Raw genomic sequence first — 20374 nt, 5'->3', positions numbered from 1 at the left:
AGTTATTGTTTTGTACATATATAACTCATGAATAAAAATAAAAATGTGTTTGGTCTGATTTAAAAAATATATATATTTTAAACGAATTTGATTGGTTTGTCAGTAGTGAGCGCGGATGTTTGGTTGTTTGCTAAGCGCGCCACCGCTTAATGTTAAGACACGATTGAGTGCTGCCTGCAGTGAGACTGACACGTTATGGTTCTGCTGTTATCTTTCACTATTTTCGCTGCTGAAACAACAAAAACAGTCAACATTGCGTCTAAAATGTAAGTGGCTTAATATTAATTACTTGTAGTGAACTGTCATTAAATCTGTCACATTTTCAACCGTGATGTGATGCTGCTTAACTGTATCATGTTATTAAAAAATCCAAATTTTTACCGCAGTATGTTTAACCCACTTTGTTAACACACTTTGTGTTTGCTGCTTATTTGTTTAACTTTGCGTTTTTACATTATGCACTTTCGGTCGCCATTGATTAAAGGATGCAGAATCATCATCCTGTTTTGGTGATTGTTATTGGCGTTTTTTTAATCAGACTCACTAGGCAGCTTGTTCGGTCGAGCAAGTAAAATTCTCTTTCACTTGGCCTTTTAAAAAATCCACTTATCTCTGATATTAACCGGACAAGCGTTGATGTCGAGCCCTGCGACGTGTTTTATTTGCGTTTAGATTGCTTAAGCTAGGTCCAATCTTTACGACTTCTCCGTATTGCGTTAATGGAGAGGTATGTTAGTTCTTCCTCGCTTTTTTGTCCACTTAATGCATAACTAATGATATTATGCATTGCAGTGACGTTGCTCTCATTTGTGCCCCCCCTAAAAAATGAAATGCCCGTCCGTGAATTTGTGTCTGCCGCCGGGTCTGCCAGCACGGCCATATTTATATAGGATAACGATAACATTTTCAACATTTACAAAACATCGTTTGTATCTATTCACAAGTTCCTTACCTTAATTTCTCCCGCAAAACGTCTTTCATCTTTTATTTCTCCGTTTGTTTTTGTTGTTGTGGCTGGCAGCGCGAGCTAACGTTACTTGGCGCTTCCGTGACGTGAGGACAAATGTTTGGGATATCAAAGCTGTGTCCCAATTCAAGTGCTGCGACCTTAAGCATGCGACTTAAAAGGTGAGCACTCGGTCTTTAAAGAAGGCAGCCTCAAAAATTCGCGAAGAGAACTGAAATGAGATGGTCTAACCTTCGGAGGACCCATAATTTGCGTCACCTGCTGCACGCGCCCACCGCGCCTGTCAGCAGGACACAACAGACGTTTCTGACTTATTAAAATAAATATGGAATCAGAATTTTTTTTTTTTATTTTAGAAAATATGGCACATTGATGTAGATTAAAGAGTAACTAAACCCTTAACCAACTTTTTTTAGTTAATGATCTGTAAGAATGATGCTTTATTAGTGCTGTTCATTGATTTTAGTAAGTTTTTTGACATTTGGATATAAAGTGTTTCAATACTACAATGGCCCTGTCCCAAATGGCGCACTTCATGTGGACTTTCGGTCTCGTGGCCTTAAATTGCGCGTTCTCGCTTAGTCTACGAGTCCGTAGGGTGTCCCATCTGTCATTTTTACGCTTTGAAGTGTGCTCATCAGCGCCTCCTTTGCCCCCTTGATGCGGTCTTCAGCGAAGCCCGCACTGCAGCAGGCTTCGCGCACTTTGCCAACCCAGAAGTCCTTGCGAAAGGGCAATCAGACCAATCAGACGACGGAAGGGAGGAGTTCACACTGACGGGCAACTTCTCTACCTATGTCCGGTGTGATGCTCGAGTCTGTCCCAAAATACGACTCCGGTGCACCCACGTGGACTCGCATCAAGGGTCCCTAAAGTCTGGACTACGTGATGTCATCAAAGTGTGGACTCTGAGGAGGACCACAAGTCCGGAGTGTGCCATTTGGGACAGGGCGATAATATGGTGTAAAAACGTCTGAGTGATGCCCTCTTCAGGTTGAACGGTGGCTACTGCAGTTGAATTTTCCTATTGGATGTTGGGTCCAAAAAATAACTCGTGATGTAAGCAGGTTCAAGCTCACCACGCCCTTGTTACGATCTCACCACATGCTTGGTACGAGCTTAGTTTATCCTCTCTATCTCCGTTGAGATCTGCCCACTTTTCTTGCATTTTTCAAATATTGCCAGTGGGTGGAGTCAGGCTCTGACCAGGGGTTTAGTTACGCTTTAAACTATTCAACAGTATAGACGGTTTCAGCAGTAACAACAAACACGCGTAACTTGCGGTAAACTCAGCTTAGAATAAATAACAACAAAGTCCTTTTAAAGTAGTTTATTTATATAACAAGCAAAATAAACAACATGCAGATTATAGAACCCCAAACCATTTGTTATTTTTGACGAGGCATTTGTTCAAGAGTTCAGTTTAGCAACTAGTCAGACCATTAAAAAAAACGGAAGTAAAGTTCGGACCCGACGTTTATCGCGTCACAGCACGTGCGCCCGATGAACGGTCTATCAGCATTAACAACATAAACCAGCGGCTGTCATGGTCTGCATGTTCCGGTAACTCCGCTAAGAATAAATAACATCAAAGTTCTTTAAGCAGTTTATTTATATAACAAGCAAACAACAACACATAGATTACCTAGGAAACAAAAACATTTGTTATTTTCAATGAGGAATTTGTTCAAGAGATCAGTTTAGCAACTAGTCAGACCATTAAAAAAACGAAACCCGAAGTAAAGTTCTGATCTAGACGTCAGTGCACGTGCGTCCGATGAAACTGTCTATATCAAATGAATCAACCTTAGAAATATACACAACATAAACAGAATAATATTAACACAAAACAACTTATAATGCTAAAACAGTGACAAGAAAAATGTTTTCTGATAAATACACACTTTTATTTAATAAAGGTTTTAATTGTTTATTTAAAAATATTTAGCCGTTACAGGCACGCAATGAATCTTGGGATAGCAACCGCTGTTAAGGATCCATTCGTTCTATCCTTAACAGCGCGGAGAAATAAGGACGCATTGTGAGGCTTCATCTTAAGCATCCTTTGAATTGGGATGGCCTTTCTAGCCTCAAGTCGCGCTGCTGTGCATTCGGTCTTAAAATACGTCCTTAGAAGATCGCAGCCCTTGAATAGGGACATAGCTTAAGTTACGTTGCGGAAGTTACATTGCCACGTAGGCCTACGTAATTTAACCTTATCAAAGAACCTAATAAAATATAAAAAGAAATATTCCCAAATATTTTATATATGCTACAGGGAATAAACATGTTTGTTTATTTTGTTTTTAATGACCCGCCCCAACCCGCCCCGCAATAAAGTTAAAAATTTTTTTTACCTGCATCACTACTAGGAAGTGCAGGAAAATGCAACACAATAAACTTAACACTTTGTTTTCACAACAAAAATTTATTAGAAGAATAGTGGTTTTCATAAGAAGTTTCTAGCATCCAGTGAATACTAACTTGCACAATGTTACAATTAAAATGCGTTGAAAAATGGCATTTTTTTCCTAATGGGTAAAATATAACCAGTAAAACTTCACACATGCACAAAGACGGATCTAGTCAGCATTTGCTTAACGGTCAATGCAAATAAAAAGAAAGAGAAAACTTTTTTTATTCTGCTTTAAATCAGACCACAGAAAATCTAATGTCTTTTTTCCTTTCCTTTTTTCTTTTTTAAAAATCACATACAATAGGAGACAGCTTATTATTCATTAGCCCAGCTCGTAAATAAGAATTTGCATTCAAAACAAAACAAAAAAAAGAAACATAGTGCAATCAAACAAAAATAGTTATTGTGATCTTCATAAGTGCTCTAACACAGACATCGATATAAGTATAGAACAAAAATTCAACACACAGTACAAAAAGGAACAAATTAATATACATAAATAAATCTACAGTACAAGAAAATATTAAACTATACAATGTTTTTTGTCAAAGAGTAAACAGTATATATTGAAATGAGGTCTATTCCAGTTTTGGAGCGCCTGTCTTTCCGACCATTAGACTGAATCAGAGGAACCAGTAGGCAAGATGCCGTTTCGTAAAAAGCACTCATTTCGATCTAGACGGTCTGAGGTATATCGAAAACAGAGAAGATTCGAAAAAAGCAGCACCTTATCCCAAACTGGCAAACCTACGCGTTTTAAAAACGACTACGATCTGTTTCGTATTAAAAGAGTTAACATGTAAGTATTTCTTTTATTTTATACATTTATATTAAAATCCAAGCCCGTGTGTGGATAAACAAGCCTGCAGTCTACTATCAGCCATCGTAAACTAAAACCCATGAAAACAGGAAAGAAAAAGTTGAACAACTAAAACTAAATTAAGACGTAATGCTGCCCAGATGTTCCACGTGACTGCTGTGCTAAACTGAAACAGCTTTGATATACACTTAATTCCAATAACATTTATTAAAAACTGTTTGTCAACTACAGCCATAAATCCTGTCGTCAATTCTCTGAGCTTTTTTGACAATAGGCACCTAAAAAAGCTTACGAAAAAACAAACGCTGCCTTTGTTATGCGCTAGCCCAATTTCTGACAAATACAGCAAATTACACTCACAAATGAAAACAGTCCGAAAAATAAACCGTTTTTTCAGTCAGTTTTTACATTGAAATACTTACACGCTAAAAGACGAAAGTCGAAACTTCCAAATGCGCGGACTGCGAATGTGTAAGATCAGGCGTCACACTGTAGAGGTACGTCTGTATTGGAGTGCTAAGACTGGTCAACCACTGTCGTTAAATGGTCTGTGTGGTTCAAAATAGTGTCCTCTTATCTTCAGGCGTTTGAGGCACAGTGTGTGCAGAAGAATTCGTAATGAAAGCACTGCCTGGCTGTTAAGTGTCACCTGAAGTTTTTTAATTTGACATTCATTTAGTATATTGTACTTAAGTCTGGATACGAAGAATACAAAAACTAAAAAGGACAGCGGTGTAAAAGCGACTTTAACAGGTTAAAAATGACACAACCGTTTTCTTTTGCTCGCTTTTTTATTTCAAAATATACGCACGGTTTCTGTAATATTTTAAGAGCTAGGCCGCAGAATCAAGAAAAAGTACCTGAATAGATTGAATCAGAGTGTCGTTCGTCCCTGAGGGATTCGTAGTTGTGGCTTAGTAATAATAGGATCGATTTTTAAGATGAAAAGATATAGAAATTTTCCGTAGATGGTCAATAAGACCGATGCTTATCGGAGGTTTATCTTTTTAGAAATTGTAAAATCATCAAAGTATTGGTCTATCCACAAAACGCTCGAGCGAAGAGCAAAATCGTAAAAACGTCAAGCCGTTCCGCACGCTCATACACAACCACACGCACAGCAATGTTTCACTTCACACAAGAAATAATAATAATAATAATAATAATAAACATCTTAATTATCGTTAAGAAAAAGCAGTTGCGGCTAAGCACATCCAGGGCACGTTTCCCCATTGTCACGTATAAGGATGATTTTAGGACATCGTCCAATAGAGATCCAGTGTTCACAAATGATTTTAACCATTCGACTTAAAGTCCATAACATGTACACTTTGTAGCAAGCAATAATAACAAGCAATACGAAAAATCCTGGTTGATACTCATTGGGGAATAAATACTTCAAAATCACTTTAAAAATTCCTGTGAGGTGCCTGAACGGAAAATTTAAAAATGGGTACGAGACTACATATACATCCACCTTAAAAAGTTTGCAGTTTCCTCTTTATATAAATTCTGTTTGTACACTATCGTCAAAACTGCACAATGGCAGCGTTAAATGACTTAATTTATCCTTTGTATAGCTCACTTTAGGACTACCTACTATTCCAATATGTTGACGATAAAAGAAGCATGTGAGCAAATAAACCCAAATGAACTACACAAATGGTTCTAGCCGTACACGAGTCTAAATATACTGCACTGAAACGTCGGTTCCCTGAATCAAATGAGGAAGAGATGAACTCTTTCCAGAAGATAAGTATTTAACTATACAGAACATTATATACAATGCACTGCGACTGTTCAATGTATATATTTATATATAGATAGATTTAAGAACACATTAATATAATCTATAGCTTGTCCTAAAGTATGTATAGTTACATAAAAAAGTTTGTTTGTTTCAATTTCTCAAATTCTCCCCCTACATTCAGTTTAGCTGATGATGAAAATGATATATAAAATTATGAAACCCAACATATGACAAATGCACAAACTATGGCGTGAACTCAACAACCTATGCCTGAAGCAAAACAAAGCTCATTTAGTAGCCCAAAACAGTATGATTTTCTTAATAGTATTAAAAACTTGTTTTTGTTGCCACTCTTGGAGCCATTAGTGCTATAACGTCATCATTTTAGTAACACAAACTGCGACTAAAATCTCCTAACTAGAAAATGAAAAGATGATTTGGTACTTTACCAAGCATGTCCCATTATTACTGCATTAATTCGAGATGCTAAGTTGAACTGCACTGCTACTGCAAATACCTTGCCTTTTTTATCAGCTCTTCAGTAGTAACTAGTTGAGTTAATAGCTGCTAAGAAATGTTTCTATTCAACGACATCCAACCGTATCAGGCGACGGATCACTTATGTTTTACTCCTATTGTTAGTTGCGCACCGCATTAGCATTAAGTGGAACTCTGCTTGACGTTGCAGCATCATGACGTGTTGCCTCAAACCATCAACTTAAACTGTCAACTGTTACGAAAACATATTTTGTTGTTGCTGCAATGCTGTCAATATCAGCCAAGTTGCAGCGAGTCATTTCTTTAAACTTAAAAATACTTCTCGCCTGGACTAGCTTAATATGCACAACCAGTGGCGGCTCGTGACTGCTCAGCCGAGGGGCGCAAATTCAAAATAAGTGTTCGGAGTGTCATGTGTGTTGTTCGTGTTTTGTCAAAATAAGTGCCTGCTGGACAAGCATCAAAACCATCCATGATAAAAGAGAAGCTCACGTTCACAAAATACACGCAAGACACTCACTTAACAGTAAACTCTGATTATACATGAGATTATGCGAGTATCTGGCAAACGCGAGCGTCTCCCTATCACAAACCCTTTAGACGCGTCTGCAGCAGGCACTTATTTTGACAAGAAACGTGATGCATATAGGATCACTCGATGCCCAAAACCCACATTTTGAAATTACAACCCACACACATGATAGGCTACATACATGTTGTGACGAACTTCGCATCGAGCGCCCTCGAAAAAAGAAGTCACCGGCTGCCACTGCGCACAACAACAAGACAACTCTAGGGTGACTCCCGTGAAAACACCGTTAACGCTCTGTTTGGGCAACACGGGCTCGACCAATAGCGTGAGTTCGAGAACCATTTAACCAAATGGCGATGGAGAGAGTGTTCAGAAAAGTCAAAAACGTTATCAAGCACACAAATTATTGATTAATGAAGTAATGGTTTCATTTGTTCATTAATAACAACAAATATGACAAGAAAAACCTCCACAGTGTACAACAGGCATTGAAAACAAGACATATTACAGACAAGTGTGGTCCTCTTGACCACGTAGATGAGGGTGGGGAGGCAGTGAACTGGGCTATATCTACAAGTGGAGGCTGTCAAGATTTACATGGATATATTATCTGAGGTATTTTGCGTTGTAAGGTTTTTTCTTTTAAGTTAAAACACATCATCACACGTCGTACAGACAGAGGAAACAAAACAAATAGTCTTTGCGGATTTGTAGGTCTCAATTGACCAAACAAAAGAACTTAAGTTTAAGCGTCCATTTTTGTTTCCCCGGGTAATTTGTACTTTACAATCCTCGCTGCTCATAAAGCACTGAACTAAGAGTATTTGGCTGAATCTTTTCAAGTTCGAAAAGGACGTAGAGCTGTTTGGCTGTTAGGTGACCATGGGTCTAGGCCAGTAAACTCAGTTAAGGGGACTTAAATCGTAAGTATTGCCTTGCTTGACTCATTGTTTAATATTGCAAAATAATTACACCAAAGACGTTTTTTGAACCACTATAGTGGCGGGTTAAAGTTAGGGGGATATTAAAGTCATCCTCTCTTAAACCACTTAAGAGGTAACTCCTGGTGAAAGTATGGAGATCAAAGCGAGCGTTTTCATGTTTTTTGTTTTTTTTTAATAATCACAATATCAACAGTATTAAGAAATATAGAAAAATCTTTAGCCAATCTTTAGCCGAGACTAATCATTCCACTCTCATAATCATGCATTAACCTGAAGGGGTACGGGAGACCGGTATCCAATCATTATACTACACTGAATGCCGAAACTTTACAACGTTAAGAACCTATTTTGAGAATTTACAAATTTTTAAAAAGTACTTATTAACACAACTCAACAGATAGCAAAAGGCATTTATATGAAGATGAAGTCTAACATGAAGAATGCATCACAGACAAGATGCCTTTCCTCAACGTATGAATGCGAACTTAATAAGCAACTAATTTCTCGCAAAACAAAGATACTGCCCACAAACTTGATTTGGCTTGTATTTCAAGGGCACAAACTATACTATATTCGAAACGATTACACAAATGTACATTACAACGTTTCCAACCTAAAGGCCGGTTCACACCGTCCCAACAAATGCCAACATGTCAAACATTCTAGAGTTGGCTGTCGGATTTAGGATCTTGGAAAACACAACAGTCATTTTCGCACTCCCCGAACAAATACCAGAGAGGTTTGCATGGCGATTTACAAAACCCAAAAGATTTGCTGTTTGTGGGGGCAGTTTGAACTGGACGAGGACCTAAAGGGGATTAGTGGTCAACCTGAATTTTTCCCAAACACTGGTCTTAAAGATGCAAGCGATTAAAAAGGTATCTCCAATATAATCTTACATCTGCATGTTAATGTGGAATGTATATTTAACTGCTTTCCAACAGATTGGGACCGTGACGATCTTTTGGAGGATGAGCCAGTGTTATCCCTGCATCTGAAATGCTACATACGGATTCCAGCAGGTAAGCCGGTAAAACCATCATTACATTCCCACAACCCGACGGAGCCATTAAGGCCTGTCAGTCCCTCGAGACACAAGTCGTTTTTGCTTCACTACCAAAGGGCTTCTACTGTATGTCAAAACTATTTGCAAGTTGAGGTAGCAAAACTAACAAGTCTGATCCTGCAGAACTCAATGGATTGCAGGGTTGAAACAGTCATGGATGACATTATCTGGATTTGGTCAAAATCAACGCAATGTCAAAGGGATGAGCAAAGTAGGAAGAAACAGAGTACGAAAAACGAGGACGCTTGTTTGGAAATATAACCTCCATGTTTCCATCCGTTATTCTCTCCTCCAACAAAGGAATATTACAAAAAGATAAAAGTAGACACTATGGTAGAACGCACAACACTGTATAAAGCTATAAAATAAATGAAAAATGTTTTTGCGCAAATGAAAGAATTAGAATAGGCACACCTTTATTAAGTGAATGATCCTGCAAGATTGTCATGGCAACACATGAGCCCTTTTATAACCAAAAGCTCTCAAGTTCTTGAGCAGAACGTTGGTCATTTGATGAAGCCCACTTCCCCACAGCTCTGTTCGACCTCGAACTAAACAACTAAGCATGAGACGAGTCTTCTCTCATCTGAACATAAGACAATGTGGTCGGATGTTGATTTTTCATGGCTCTCTTCCATATGATTCACAGTTTCACTTATACCCATTACTCTTTCAGCATTTCACATACTGTACTTTATAACGGAGACAACAAAAATTTAACCATTTGTATGCTAATTCCCAGAGAAGTATATTGAAAAATGTTGCTCTCGATTGTAAGTCACCTTGGCAAATGATTCTCGATTGTTGTTATCAATTACTGTATTGTCGCTTCATGGATTACTGCAGTGATTAAATGCGATTCGAATTGTCAGTGGCGATTGAACAGGCACTCCAGATGAAACCGCAATAATAATAATTTATCATAGTAATTTATAACTGCATATTCTAACGATATTTCCCAAGACATGTTTCTCTGGGAGCTTACATTCAAAATATGTCTTTTACCTGGCGTGTGCTGCGAGTACCATGACAACAGCTATTTTAAGCTATACTGCTGCAAATGATAGACAACTAAATCGAATAAAATATTATTTAACTATAACTATTGTGCCATGAAGTTGTCTAATAGGAACAAAACCCTTTAAACTAAATTAACAATATAAACACAAATACAATAAACATTTATGGTGCAATGTTACTTTCTCAAGTGCATAGATTGACAAAACAGCGGGCATCTACTGTATAGACCAAGTGTGTGCCGACAAACCCATTCTACTGATTTATAGCGAACATAACATAAAGCAGATTCAGTACGAGGTCCCAAATGTTTGTCACTGAATAAAGGTGTGCCTATTAATATTGGATTAGCAAATGACATGTACAACAAACTTAAAAGAAATGTAGTACGACAACTTGAAATGCGATGATTTAGATTCTCGAATGCTTCGAAAAACATGAAATGCAATTGCAGTTGGTTCTAACAAAGTTACGACAACAACGAAAAAGAAATCGACTTTAATTTTGGAGTGCCCAAACCTTCACAAGCAACTAGTTTTAGTTAAGGAGCTATCAAACCAATACCCTGATAATAAAGTAGATAGCCCACCCACGTGATATTGTTGTGTTTGGAGCGTGTGCTAACGTGCAAGTGTCGTATCTCTATTGTGTGCTAATGTCAATAGTTGCATTTAAAAAGAGACCCGTGGTTTAGTTAAGCTAAGGTTTATACTGTATGTTTTTTTTAAATACGACAAAAAAGAAATAAAAACAGGACTACAGTTACATGTTATTTAAAAACTGCTTCCTTAAAGTAGTAGTTGTGTTTTGGAAATGCGTGTAAAAGTCAAGAAAAGGTCTTGATTTCTACAGCTAAATGTACAGTCAGCTGCTCTGGAGAGATCTCACCTGAGGTAATGATGTTATGTGGATATGCAGTGAAGGTCAAAAACAAAAAAAAGCCTATCCAAGCATCTTTTCGGAAAGAAAACAAATGGCACATCATACTGTACACAAACTGAGGTTATAGCTGTCTGATTTTCATCATTTCTTTGTAGCATTTCAATATAATCCAGAAAAGAAAACCAAAACAAATAAAAGGATGAACAGTAAAATAAATATAATATATATTCATTTGTATACGTATAGACTTTTCTTCCATATAAAGGTATCATTTTTGAAATTTTTGGAATGCAGTTTAAAAACAAGTGTACAGAGATCACACAAAGACAACAGAAGGTTAACATTTCCACCTGCCCCATATTCTCCCCTTCAGATCTCCATTTTACGTAAACAACCGTGACGGTTCAAACCGGTGTATAGAAATCAGGGTAGCGTCTCACCTACAGCCTTTCCTTGAGGAACGTTACAAAGCGACGTTAAGAGACAAGATTTGTTATTGGCGAAAAAGTACGCGATTGATAAATATCGGCCAGGCCGCCCGTCTCACAGAAGACGAAAACGATGGTGAGAAATTTCCCAGAGTTCAACCGCTCCTTTCTCGTGTGCCCCTGAACGGTATTTATGCGGCACAGAAAGGTGCGTTTATTACAGAAGATGAGGTATATTGTGCGAAGATTGTAGTTACTACAACACATCTCTGCACGTCTTGTACAGGTAGTTATGTCTGCATCGCGGACCCTTCTGCGGAATCTATCTATCCTGAGATACGAAAGTACTGAAGGCTAGGAGGTGTGTACGTTTCAGAAAATCAAACGAACGAAAACGGCAGCAGCAAGAGAATAAACGAAAACAGTCTGTTTATAGGATGAAATGTGAAAGTGCTGTTTTTCAAACAACTATTCGGTACATTCATTGAGTAAAGAAGGTTTCGTTTCGAGAGGAGAAATCGTTTTCGGACAGGGGGAGCTGTTAACCCGGTGATAAAATACATTAATCATTAACGTCAAATCAAATAAATATATGTTGAAATGGCATGCACCGTAGTTATTCGGACCGCTGTTGATAAATTAGGTTGCAGCAACCACAAGATTACAGAGAGGTGATTGTTTCAACTTCAAGAGCCTAAAGATTTAAGTGCTGCAAAACAAATTCCAGTCATGGCCTTCAGTGCAACAATTCATAAGTGCCAATTATAGGGGGAAATACTGGTTGGACCAATAATCTAGTTGTTGCTATGATTTACTACTAGTAATTTACTAATGGGGAAAAGTCAGTAGTATTTCAAATCACATTGATTGATAAATAGAGTATATTGATTGTTTAAATCTAATTAGACACTTTAAACGCTCAGCATTGATAAAGTGTTGGTGCATTTGATGCCAGATTTACACTGAAGAGAATTCTCCATTGTCAAAATATTAATACGAAAATTCTTCTTCTAGTTAATAATAAATTGTACAAGTATGCAATTGAAATTGATACGAATTTCCAAAAATCAACTTTTATATAAACAATTTAATAACTATTAATTAAGACGTGTCTTTATATAGTTATGACAGAACTGAAAAAGGCAATAACTTAAAAGGGGACATTTCACAAGACTTTTTTAAGATGTCAAATAAATCTTTGGTGTCCCCAGAGTACATCCGTGAAGTTTTAGCTCAAAATATCTCACAGATAATTTATTAGCGAGTTAAAGGAACAGTATGTAGGATTGTGGCCAAAACTGGTACTGCAATCACACAACGGGTGGCCAATACACAACATGACAACATAAACATCAGTTGAGTGCTGCAACACCACTTTTTAAATGACAATATCCTGGCCAGTCCACTGTTATGAGTGATATAAGTATTTGAAATGAAAATGATTTCTTAATGTCTAGTGACACATCAGGGCCATTTTATGATTCATTGATATAAATTTCTTACATACTGTTCCTTTAAAATTGTCACTTTGTAGGCGTGAGCAAAAACGTGCCGTTTTGGGTGTGTCCTTTAACATGCAAATGATCTGATTTCTGTACTAAATGGCAGTGGCGTAGTTGGATAGTGCAGATTAAGGGGTGGTATTATCCCCTTCTGACATCACAAGGGGAGCCAAATATTTTCCATTTTGGAGAATGGTTTACCAAAACTAAATTCCTAGGTTGATCTTATTCACATTTTCTAGGTTGATAAAAGCCAGTCCCTCCAGAAAAACACGATTCTGAGATCGCAATCAGCCAAAGTATGCATGTTTATGGGGGGCCGTATTTTTTTTAAATACGCCGCACTTTCGCCGCAAAATTTATAAAATATGCGGGCTTGCATGATTTCATAATCCCCGCATTTTCGTAGAAAAAGTCATATATCTTAGCAGAAAGTTGAAAAATGTAGCATTTACTTCACACATGCGCAACCATGTCCCCGTTGTCATGGGAATGTTAGAAAGTGATGTAATTTTTGCAAGTTCACACAGTTTTTGCAAGTTCCCTCAATTTGGCAAGTTCCCGCAATTTCATCGCATAAAAATCCAGCATATAACATCGCATTTTTTTAAGAAAACGTGCCGCAAGGATTTTTGCCTGCAACAATCACAAAAAAACTCAGCGTTTTTCTGGAAGGACTGAAAAGCACTGGGGACCCAATTATAGCACTTAAACATGGAAAAGTCCGATTTTCATGATATGTCCCCTTTAAAATTATTGAAATAAATAATTGTTTACTCGTATATGTAATATAAAGCAATAATTAATGTACGATGTCGCCAAACGCTACCAGGGAGGTGGGAATTATAGTACGCCACCAAGTGTCAGATTTGAATATTTAATTAAATAATTTATTTAGCCTCCACTAAACTGGTGCATGCCATTTGCAGTAATGATTCAAATTAAATAATCAAATAAATAAAGAGGTACATTACATTAGTGTTTTTCAACAGTTTCGTCAGAAACCCTGAAGTTTGAAACATCAGTTTTGTCACAGACTGGGTGAGCACCAGGCAGTGATAGACCAGAATGCCCTTCGAACAACATCAAAGTAGAGCATGCCATTTCAAAAGCCTTTCTTTTTATATACATTAAACGACACAGTTTATATTGGAAAAGGGGCGATATGAAAATAGACAGTGATGGCAACAACAGACAAATTTGGGAATTCAAGCTGTCAACCACTGCATATTGAAGAGGTAATTTTTTTTCAGTGAAAAATAAACAAAAATTTGAGGAGCATGTTGGGGTCTAAGCTGCAGGATGGTGGGAGGTGTCAAAACATTTCCTGTTTGATCTTGTCTGCTACTGCAAAAGCTACTTTGAAACGCATCCAAACGTGATCGCTTTATTTTCAAACAAAGTGCTATTTTTTGAGAGGTCCCAACTGGCTGTTTCGAATGATAAAATCCCACCAATATCCACAATCCATGGCTCAGCTCTACCCAACTTACGCCCGGTATAAAGCCCTGCCTCTGACCCAACTCACTGAATGAGGACGGGTCACAGGTTCCACTTCAAGTAAGGTCTGCATTGTTTCTCTAAAAACATGATCGCTATATTTGTCTCAGTTGCCCTGAGTTTTACATGAGGAAAAAACTATTCAGAGACAAGAATTGGCTTCTCTGCTCTCTGTATGCTAATTTTATAATATAGTCATAACCCTACCCTACCCTATATATTTAACCCCACCCGACCCTCCCCGAAACCAACCCTCGGCAAAAATGCTCTTCTTTTTATAAATATACACGTCAGTGACTGACTATAAGCAGCGATGAGGGAATGGCGAAAAACAGCCCGAAATTGACTGTAGGCGCCCTCCCTCCAATAATTTAAGTAGAAAGATGTGAATTGAAAACACCTTCCTGTTCTGCGTGGTTCAAGTCGGCATTGTCCCTTCACGGGTGTAGAAATCCATTCACGAGAGAGAGACTCTCGCCAAGAGAAAAAAAATGGTATTGTAGAATGAGTATTATGTGGTATGCCAGACAGAACAGTAATGGTGTAATGCAAGCAATGTCGAGGTAATCAGGTCTAATTGCCAGATTTAGGCTCTGGCGAGCGCCAGACTGAAAGTGTAGTGCAAAAGAAAGCGCTAGAGTTAAAGAAAGTTTAGTTACAGAAACGTAAAAAAAAACGTTTTTTAAACATCACAAACATGCATCCCTGAATGACTAATCATAAGCTTCATTTCTCTCTCTCTTTTTTTTAAATGGACAAGTCTAATTCTTAGTCTGTTTCAATGGCGCTGAATATAAAAGGAGGAAACGATGGAGAGTTGAAAGAATTTTTTTTACCTGTTAATAGAAAAACGGGGCCCTAGCGACAGATCCCTGGTGAGAATCCTTGTCAACTCCATTTGAACTAAATTAGTTTAAAGACTTATTTCATGAACCAATCAAAGAAGATTGTGAAGGGTCAAATCATCGCAAGCAAGTTACCCTCCAAACCCCACTTCTCATTTCTCAAAATTGCATGCCGTCCAAAGCACTAATGGTGCAGCTCAAAAAGTTCAGATGAAGGGGCGAATGAAGGGTTTATCTGCTTGCTTTCTCTTTTTCTCTAATAAAATGTCTCTGTCATGACTCTCTTATGGCTTTTGTACGCATTTGTTGCTTAATGTTTTGTAAAAAAAACTTCAACAAATGCTTGCGGTGTCAACTAAGATAAATGCCAATTAGTTTTTTATCCCAAGTTGTCACGCTTAAATCCTCCCATGTATTCCTGCAGTTGTGCTCACCCAGATACTGCAAGTAAATTGGCACAATTAAAGCCCCATCCTTAATTCCAAATCATTACAGTTTTTTTGTCAACGTTTCCAGTTTATGAGGTGTTCTGTGTAATCTACTCGACTTTGTCTCCTGTCGCCTGAAAGACATCCACTTTTGTCGCAATGGGTGTGGTAGCGGGCGTCGATGTGGTTTCGGTTTCAGCGGTGATCCCGGAGTCCTGCCCCTCGGCCCTCATCATCAGTTTAAGCTTTTTCTTTGGTGGGTTCTTCAGTGTGCCCATCCTCTCTTTCACCTTGTACTCCAAGGTACTGTGGGGAATACCGTAGATGTTTTGCGCCTTCGAAACACTCATCTTCCCACCCATCACCACGGCAATGGCTTCTTCTAGTATCTCGGTATTGTACTGGCGATACCTTCCCCTTTTCTTTCGGGGTTGCTTGGAACCTGTTGGATCTGCCTCCGGATCTGATGTCGGGTACTGGGGACCCAAATTTGGTTGTTCGATATCTGCGCCCCAGTACTCGCCTATGGCCCCTCCATCAAGGAGGCCTCCAAGGGCTCTGCGATTCTGCTTTGGCAAGATGGCTCTCAGCTTCCTGCTGAGCGCGTTCTCCGAGTGCACATTGCCCATAGCGATGGAGCCGTAACTGTAGAGATCCGAGGAATTCCCATGGGATTCCCATGACAGATCCATGCTTCGAACTTGCGGAATCTTCAAGTCCACCGGAGGGGAATGCCCCGGTTCTTTCTTTACCGTGATGGAACCGACATCAATGGATTTTGTGCCTTTGGTGAACACACCATGGTTCTCCTGGAAATGAGGCAGGTCATTGAGGTCACCAAGGTTCCCGCTAACTTGTTTAAGCTTCAGGAGGCCATCCAAGTGGGATTTTCCCCAGGTTCCATCGCGTGAAAGAAGGGACTGGGCTTGGCTGTTGAGGAGACCTACGGACTCAAGGCTAGCCAGTGAAAGAGCAGTTGGTTGGCCCATGAGACGGTGTTTCTGACTCAGCAGTTCCTCTTTAATGAGGAGCGAGCGGGCCAATGGTGGTTTAAGGGGTCCAGAACTAATACAATTCTCCCTTATTCCATCATGCAAGCTTCTCGGTGGCAAGCCATCTTCATCATCAACATCCCGATAGTTGTGATCAGCTCTCTGGGAACGCCTAAATTATAGATAAAAAGATATATCAGGATGTAGTATATTAATATAGTTTTGTTCTTCAAAGAACAAAAATGCACCTAGAAATTGCACATTTCTTAAAAGCATTACATGGTCAAGAAAACAAATATGCATATGTAGAAAACTATGTAGCACATCCAGTGGAGGAAAGGAAACAGACTGTCTAGGACAGGGTTGATGGTTCAAATAGTGCAATGGGTGATCCATGAACCACTGTGCCCCTGATGCTTAAAATAATAGTTTATCCAAAAATACAATTCTGCACAAATAAAGCAACCAAAAGCGTCACATATATATGCATAAAACTACGCAACTGATGTGAGTCATTGCAGCTGCCCTGATTTTTACAGTAAAATGGTCTGCTATGTTCCCAGTGTCTATAAGAGTTTTACCCCTAGTATTGGATAATAATAAATAAGATTACATAGATTCATGCAACTGTTGACGTGCAGAGTTCAGCGCAAGCATACTGGCTGTTCATAAACATCATAATCTTGTTATTCAATGTTGTTGTCTACACTGCAGAATAAATATCTGGCCCAATCTACATTGCAAGCCAGTACGGCTTATAACGTAGGCCTTGTTATCGATTATAATGGATGCAATACATGTTTGTTGCATCTCACACAATTTCGAAACATTATAAATAGTAGCCCCTTTCACACGTACAGTCTTTACTGGTAATTAACTGGTAAATTGCAGTTAACAGATCATGTGTGAACAAAGGTTGTAAGATTACCAGTAATTTACTGGTAAATCTTATGTGTGAAAGGAAAATAGGATTACCAGCATTTAGAATGGTCGACGTCAGACCGCGCTGACAGCTTCGGGCCAATCTTAACATTTTGATACAGATGACGCGTTAACCCCGCACTGTTTACTGACGTATCTCACCACGCGCGCGCTGCTTAAAGTCAAGCACATAAGTTAAATGGGGGGTTTAATGCCTTTTCATGCATTCTGACTTATTAACACTTGTGACAGAGTAATTCTAGGCCAAACTCACGCCTTCTTTTTCCTACAAGTTTAAGTTTTTTTTTTTCGAACAGGGGTATCCGTTACGACTGAGTAACCCCATATTCCTTTTATGGGCCTTTACTCCCAGAAAAGCACGCCTGCTATGCACATAAAGTGAGAGCAAGAATGCGCATTAGCATTGCTCCATCGAGTAGAAGTCACCGGTATCACTGCACAGCACGCGACAACTTTGTTTTATCAAGATTGCTCGACAAACGAAGTGTGTTTTTGGATGCAAGGAGAAGAAAACTTTATTTAGCTTTCCCTGTCTTAAGACAACAGTGGATGCAGTTAGTTTTTCCCGGACAGCGACGTATTTGCGAACGGGTTTATGTTGTTCCCAGGCTGCATTTCGGAGAGGATTGCTTTACAAACAAGGCTCAGTTTGAAGCCGGATTTGCCACTTGTTTACAACTGATGGAGCGGTCCCAACTTTAAAAGACTCTGTTTAGGAGTCGCAACCACAGGTGTAAGTAAATTAAAATCTCACGTGTTTTGTTTACAATCGGCCCATACGTGCATCACATTTTCTGCCTCAGTTGGCATTGTACTGCATTTACAACATTTACACCTTTTAAAACGGGCAAATGCAGAAAAAAGCACATCAAGATTTAGGTTGTTTTTTATGAAAAATTGAGGATAAACAAACAAGGATTAATTACCAGATAGATATGTCCTGCTGTAATTGTTATAATCGCTGCTGTTGTTCCTGTTGATCAATTACTGACTCAGTTTCCGATTCCAGATCATATGTGTAAGGCTGTATCTGACTGTAAACCATAGTTATTTAAAAACAGTTTTTATTTAAGTTTGATTTCCATCAATGTCACAGTTGTTAGATGAGTATCCAAAGGCTGCGCCTACTCGTAACTCTTCATCTCCGCCCATCGTATACCTTCAAGTGTTCGTCTTTTTCCGGCAAAAAACTGAACAGCCGTTCTGTCTTTTAATAATCTGACAACATGAAAGACTCTTTGGACATATGAAGGATGAAATACTACTCTATAGGTAACCAAGATTAACATTAGATTGGCAAAAACGGTGTGTGTTATGTGAGCTTTAACGTTCACATCTCTTCACCAAAGTTGTTTAAAACAGCTTACCATCTATTTGCAAAATTAACCGCGTCACTTTCCGTGTAGCCTATGTGCAAACATTACTGCTGTTCAAGACACAAGTTGTGACTCTTCCCCAGTTCAGTTCCTAAATGTGTTTGGTCACGAGCAACTGTGCGACTGTCAGTGTTTGCCACAGAAGTGAAAGCAACAAAATACGGATTGAGGATATGAAATCATAACCCGCCATTGTTTACAAATACAACACTGAGCTCGCCGCACGGCAGTTTAGGGGTAAATTCCGCTTTCTCACGAGTTTACCGGTATTTTGGTGCTGATGTGTGAATGATATTTTACTGGTAAAAAGACAAAACGGCACTGAGTGTGTGAACAGCACATTTTTATATTCACTGGTAAAGTCATTCTATTGTAAATTCGCCTTTCATCAGTAAAGCCGGTTTGGTGATTAGCTGTAAATCGCCATCTCCTGCTTTCAGATGGAGCAGCATTTACTACACAGAGCTGTAGTTCACAGAGAAGCTAGGAAAAATCGTTCATAATCGAAGAAAATCGACTGGGCGATTTTGCCTAGCTTCTTAGTGAACTACGACTCTGTGTAGTAAATGGCGCTCATCTGAACGCACCTGATGGCGATTTACTACTAATCAAGGCACTGGCTTTACTAATGAAACACGCATGATAATCACAGACGATTTATTGCACATCCCTAATTCCCAGCAACCAATTTTGCATTAAAACATTGTCTAATAGCTGTCTGAACACAGCCTGGACCTCAAAGCAAACTTTGGGCTGCCAGTGAAAATTTGATGATGATGGCGTTTAACCATAACCTAAAAAAAAATAAAATGAAATAAATAAAAAATAAATGAAACCAAACACCTTGTCATCACTGCTTACTTTGCTTACATGATGTAATATCATCTCGCAATTTATTTTGGAAAAGATATGTAATCAAATTCAAGTTTACTTTAGTGAGAAGTGGGTTACTTAAAGCTAGACTGTATCAGGTATAGTTAACTAAGACGGTGAAATGATGGCTATTGCCTGGTGTGTGTTTTTTTTTTGAGAGAGAATAACGTGATGGCTAGTGAATTTAAAATAATTACAGTTTAGAGACAATGCTTTTCTTTTGGCTGAAGAAGCATGTTATCGTTCTTCAGCAGTTAATATTGTAATTTATATCTAATGATACAAAAGTAGACTCTTTTAAAGATTTTAATTCGCCAGCACATATGTTACTGGTTACCACTAATAGGCTTTGTAAATAGAAACCATGTGTTTGACGCAACAGGAGTTGACCTCATGCCGTGCCAATTAAAAAAAAGATTATTCTTACCCCTTAATTGTGGGCACGATTGAGAAACCATGAGAGCTTTTAAGTGAGACACTACCATGACTGTGGTTCTTCTTAGTTGAGAGGTCAAGGACTCCATCTGCCAATGGAGAAAGCAAAAGCATTTAATCAAATCTAATTAAGTCTTTAAGCAATTATCCTTATCTATTAA

General features: G+C 38.5%; 1 protein-coding gene across 2 annotated transcripts in view; it reads right to left on the bottom strand.

Annotated features, from left to right (window-relative positions):
• Positions 1 to 3375: 3375 nt before the first annotated feature.
• lcor (ligand dependent nuclear receptor corepressor) overlaps positions 3376 to 20374 on the bottom strand; it is a 56370-nt gene continuing 39371 nt past the window's right edge. For both annotated transcript variants that reach the window (XM_055216744.2, XM_055216745.2), the window contains exons 6-7: positions 20206 to 20302; positions 3376 to 16759 (exon numbers count right to left, since the gene is read on the bottom strand). In XM_055216744.2, the coding sequence (XP_055072719.1) occupies positions 15706 to 16759; positions 20206 to 20302 (1151 nt within the window). In that variant the 3' untranslated portion in view covers positions 3376 to 15705. The remainder of the gene's footprint in view (positions 16760 to 20205; positions 20303 to 20374) is intronic.

Source organism: Misgurnus anguillicaudatus, chromosome 23 (genome assembly GCF_027580225.2).
Source record: "Misgurnus anguillicaudatus chromosome 23, ASM2758022v2, whole genome shotgun sequence".
NCBI lineage: Eukaryota > Metazoa > Chordata > Actinopteri > Cypriniformes > Cobitidae > Misgurnus > Misgurnus anguillicaudatus.
Note: the sequence above shows the minus strand (reverse complement) of the source record. Positions and strands in the feature narration are given on the sequence as shown.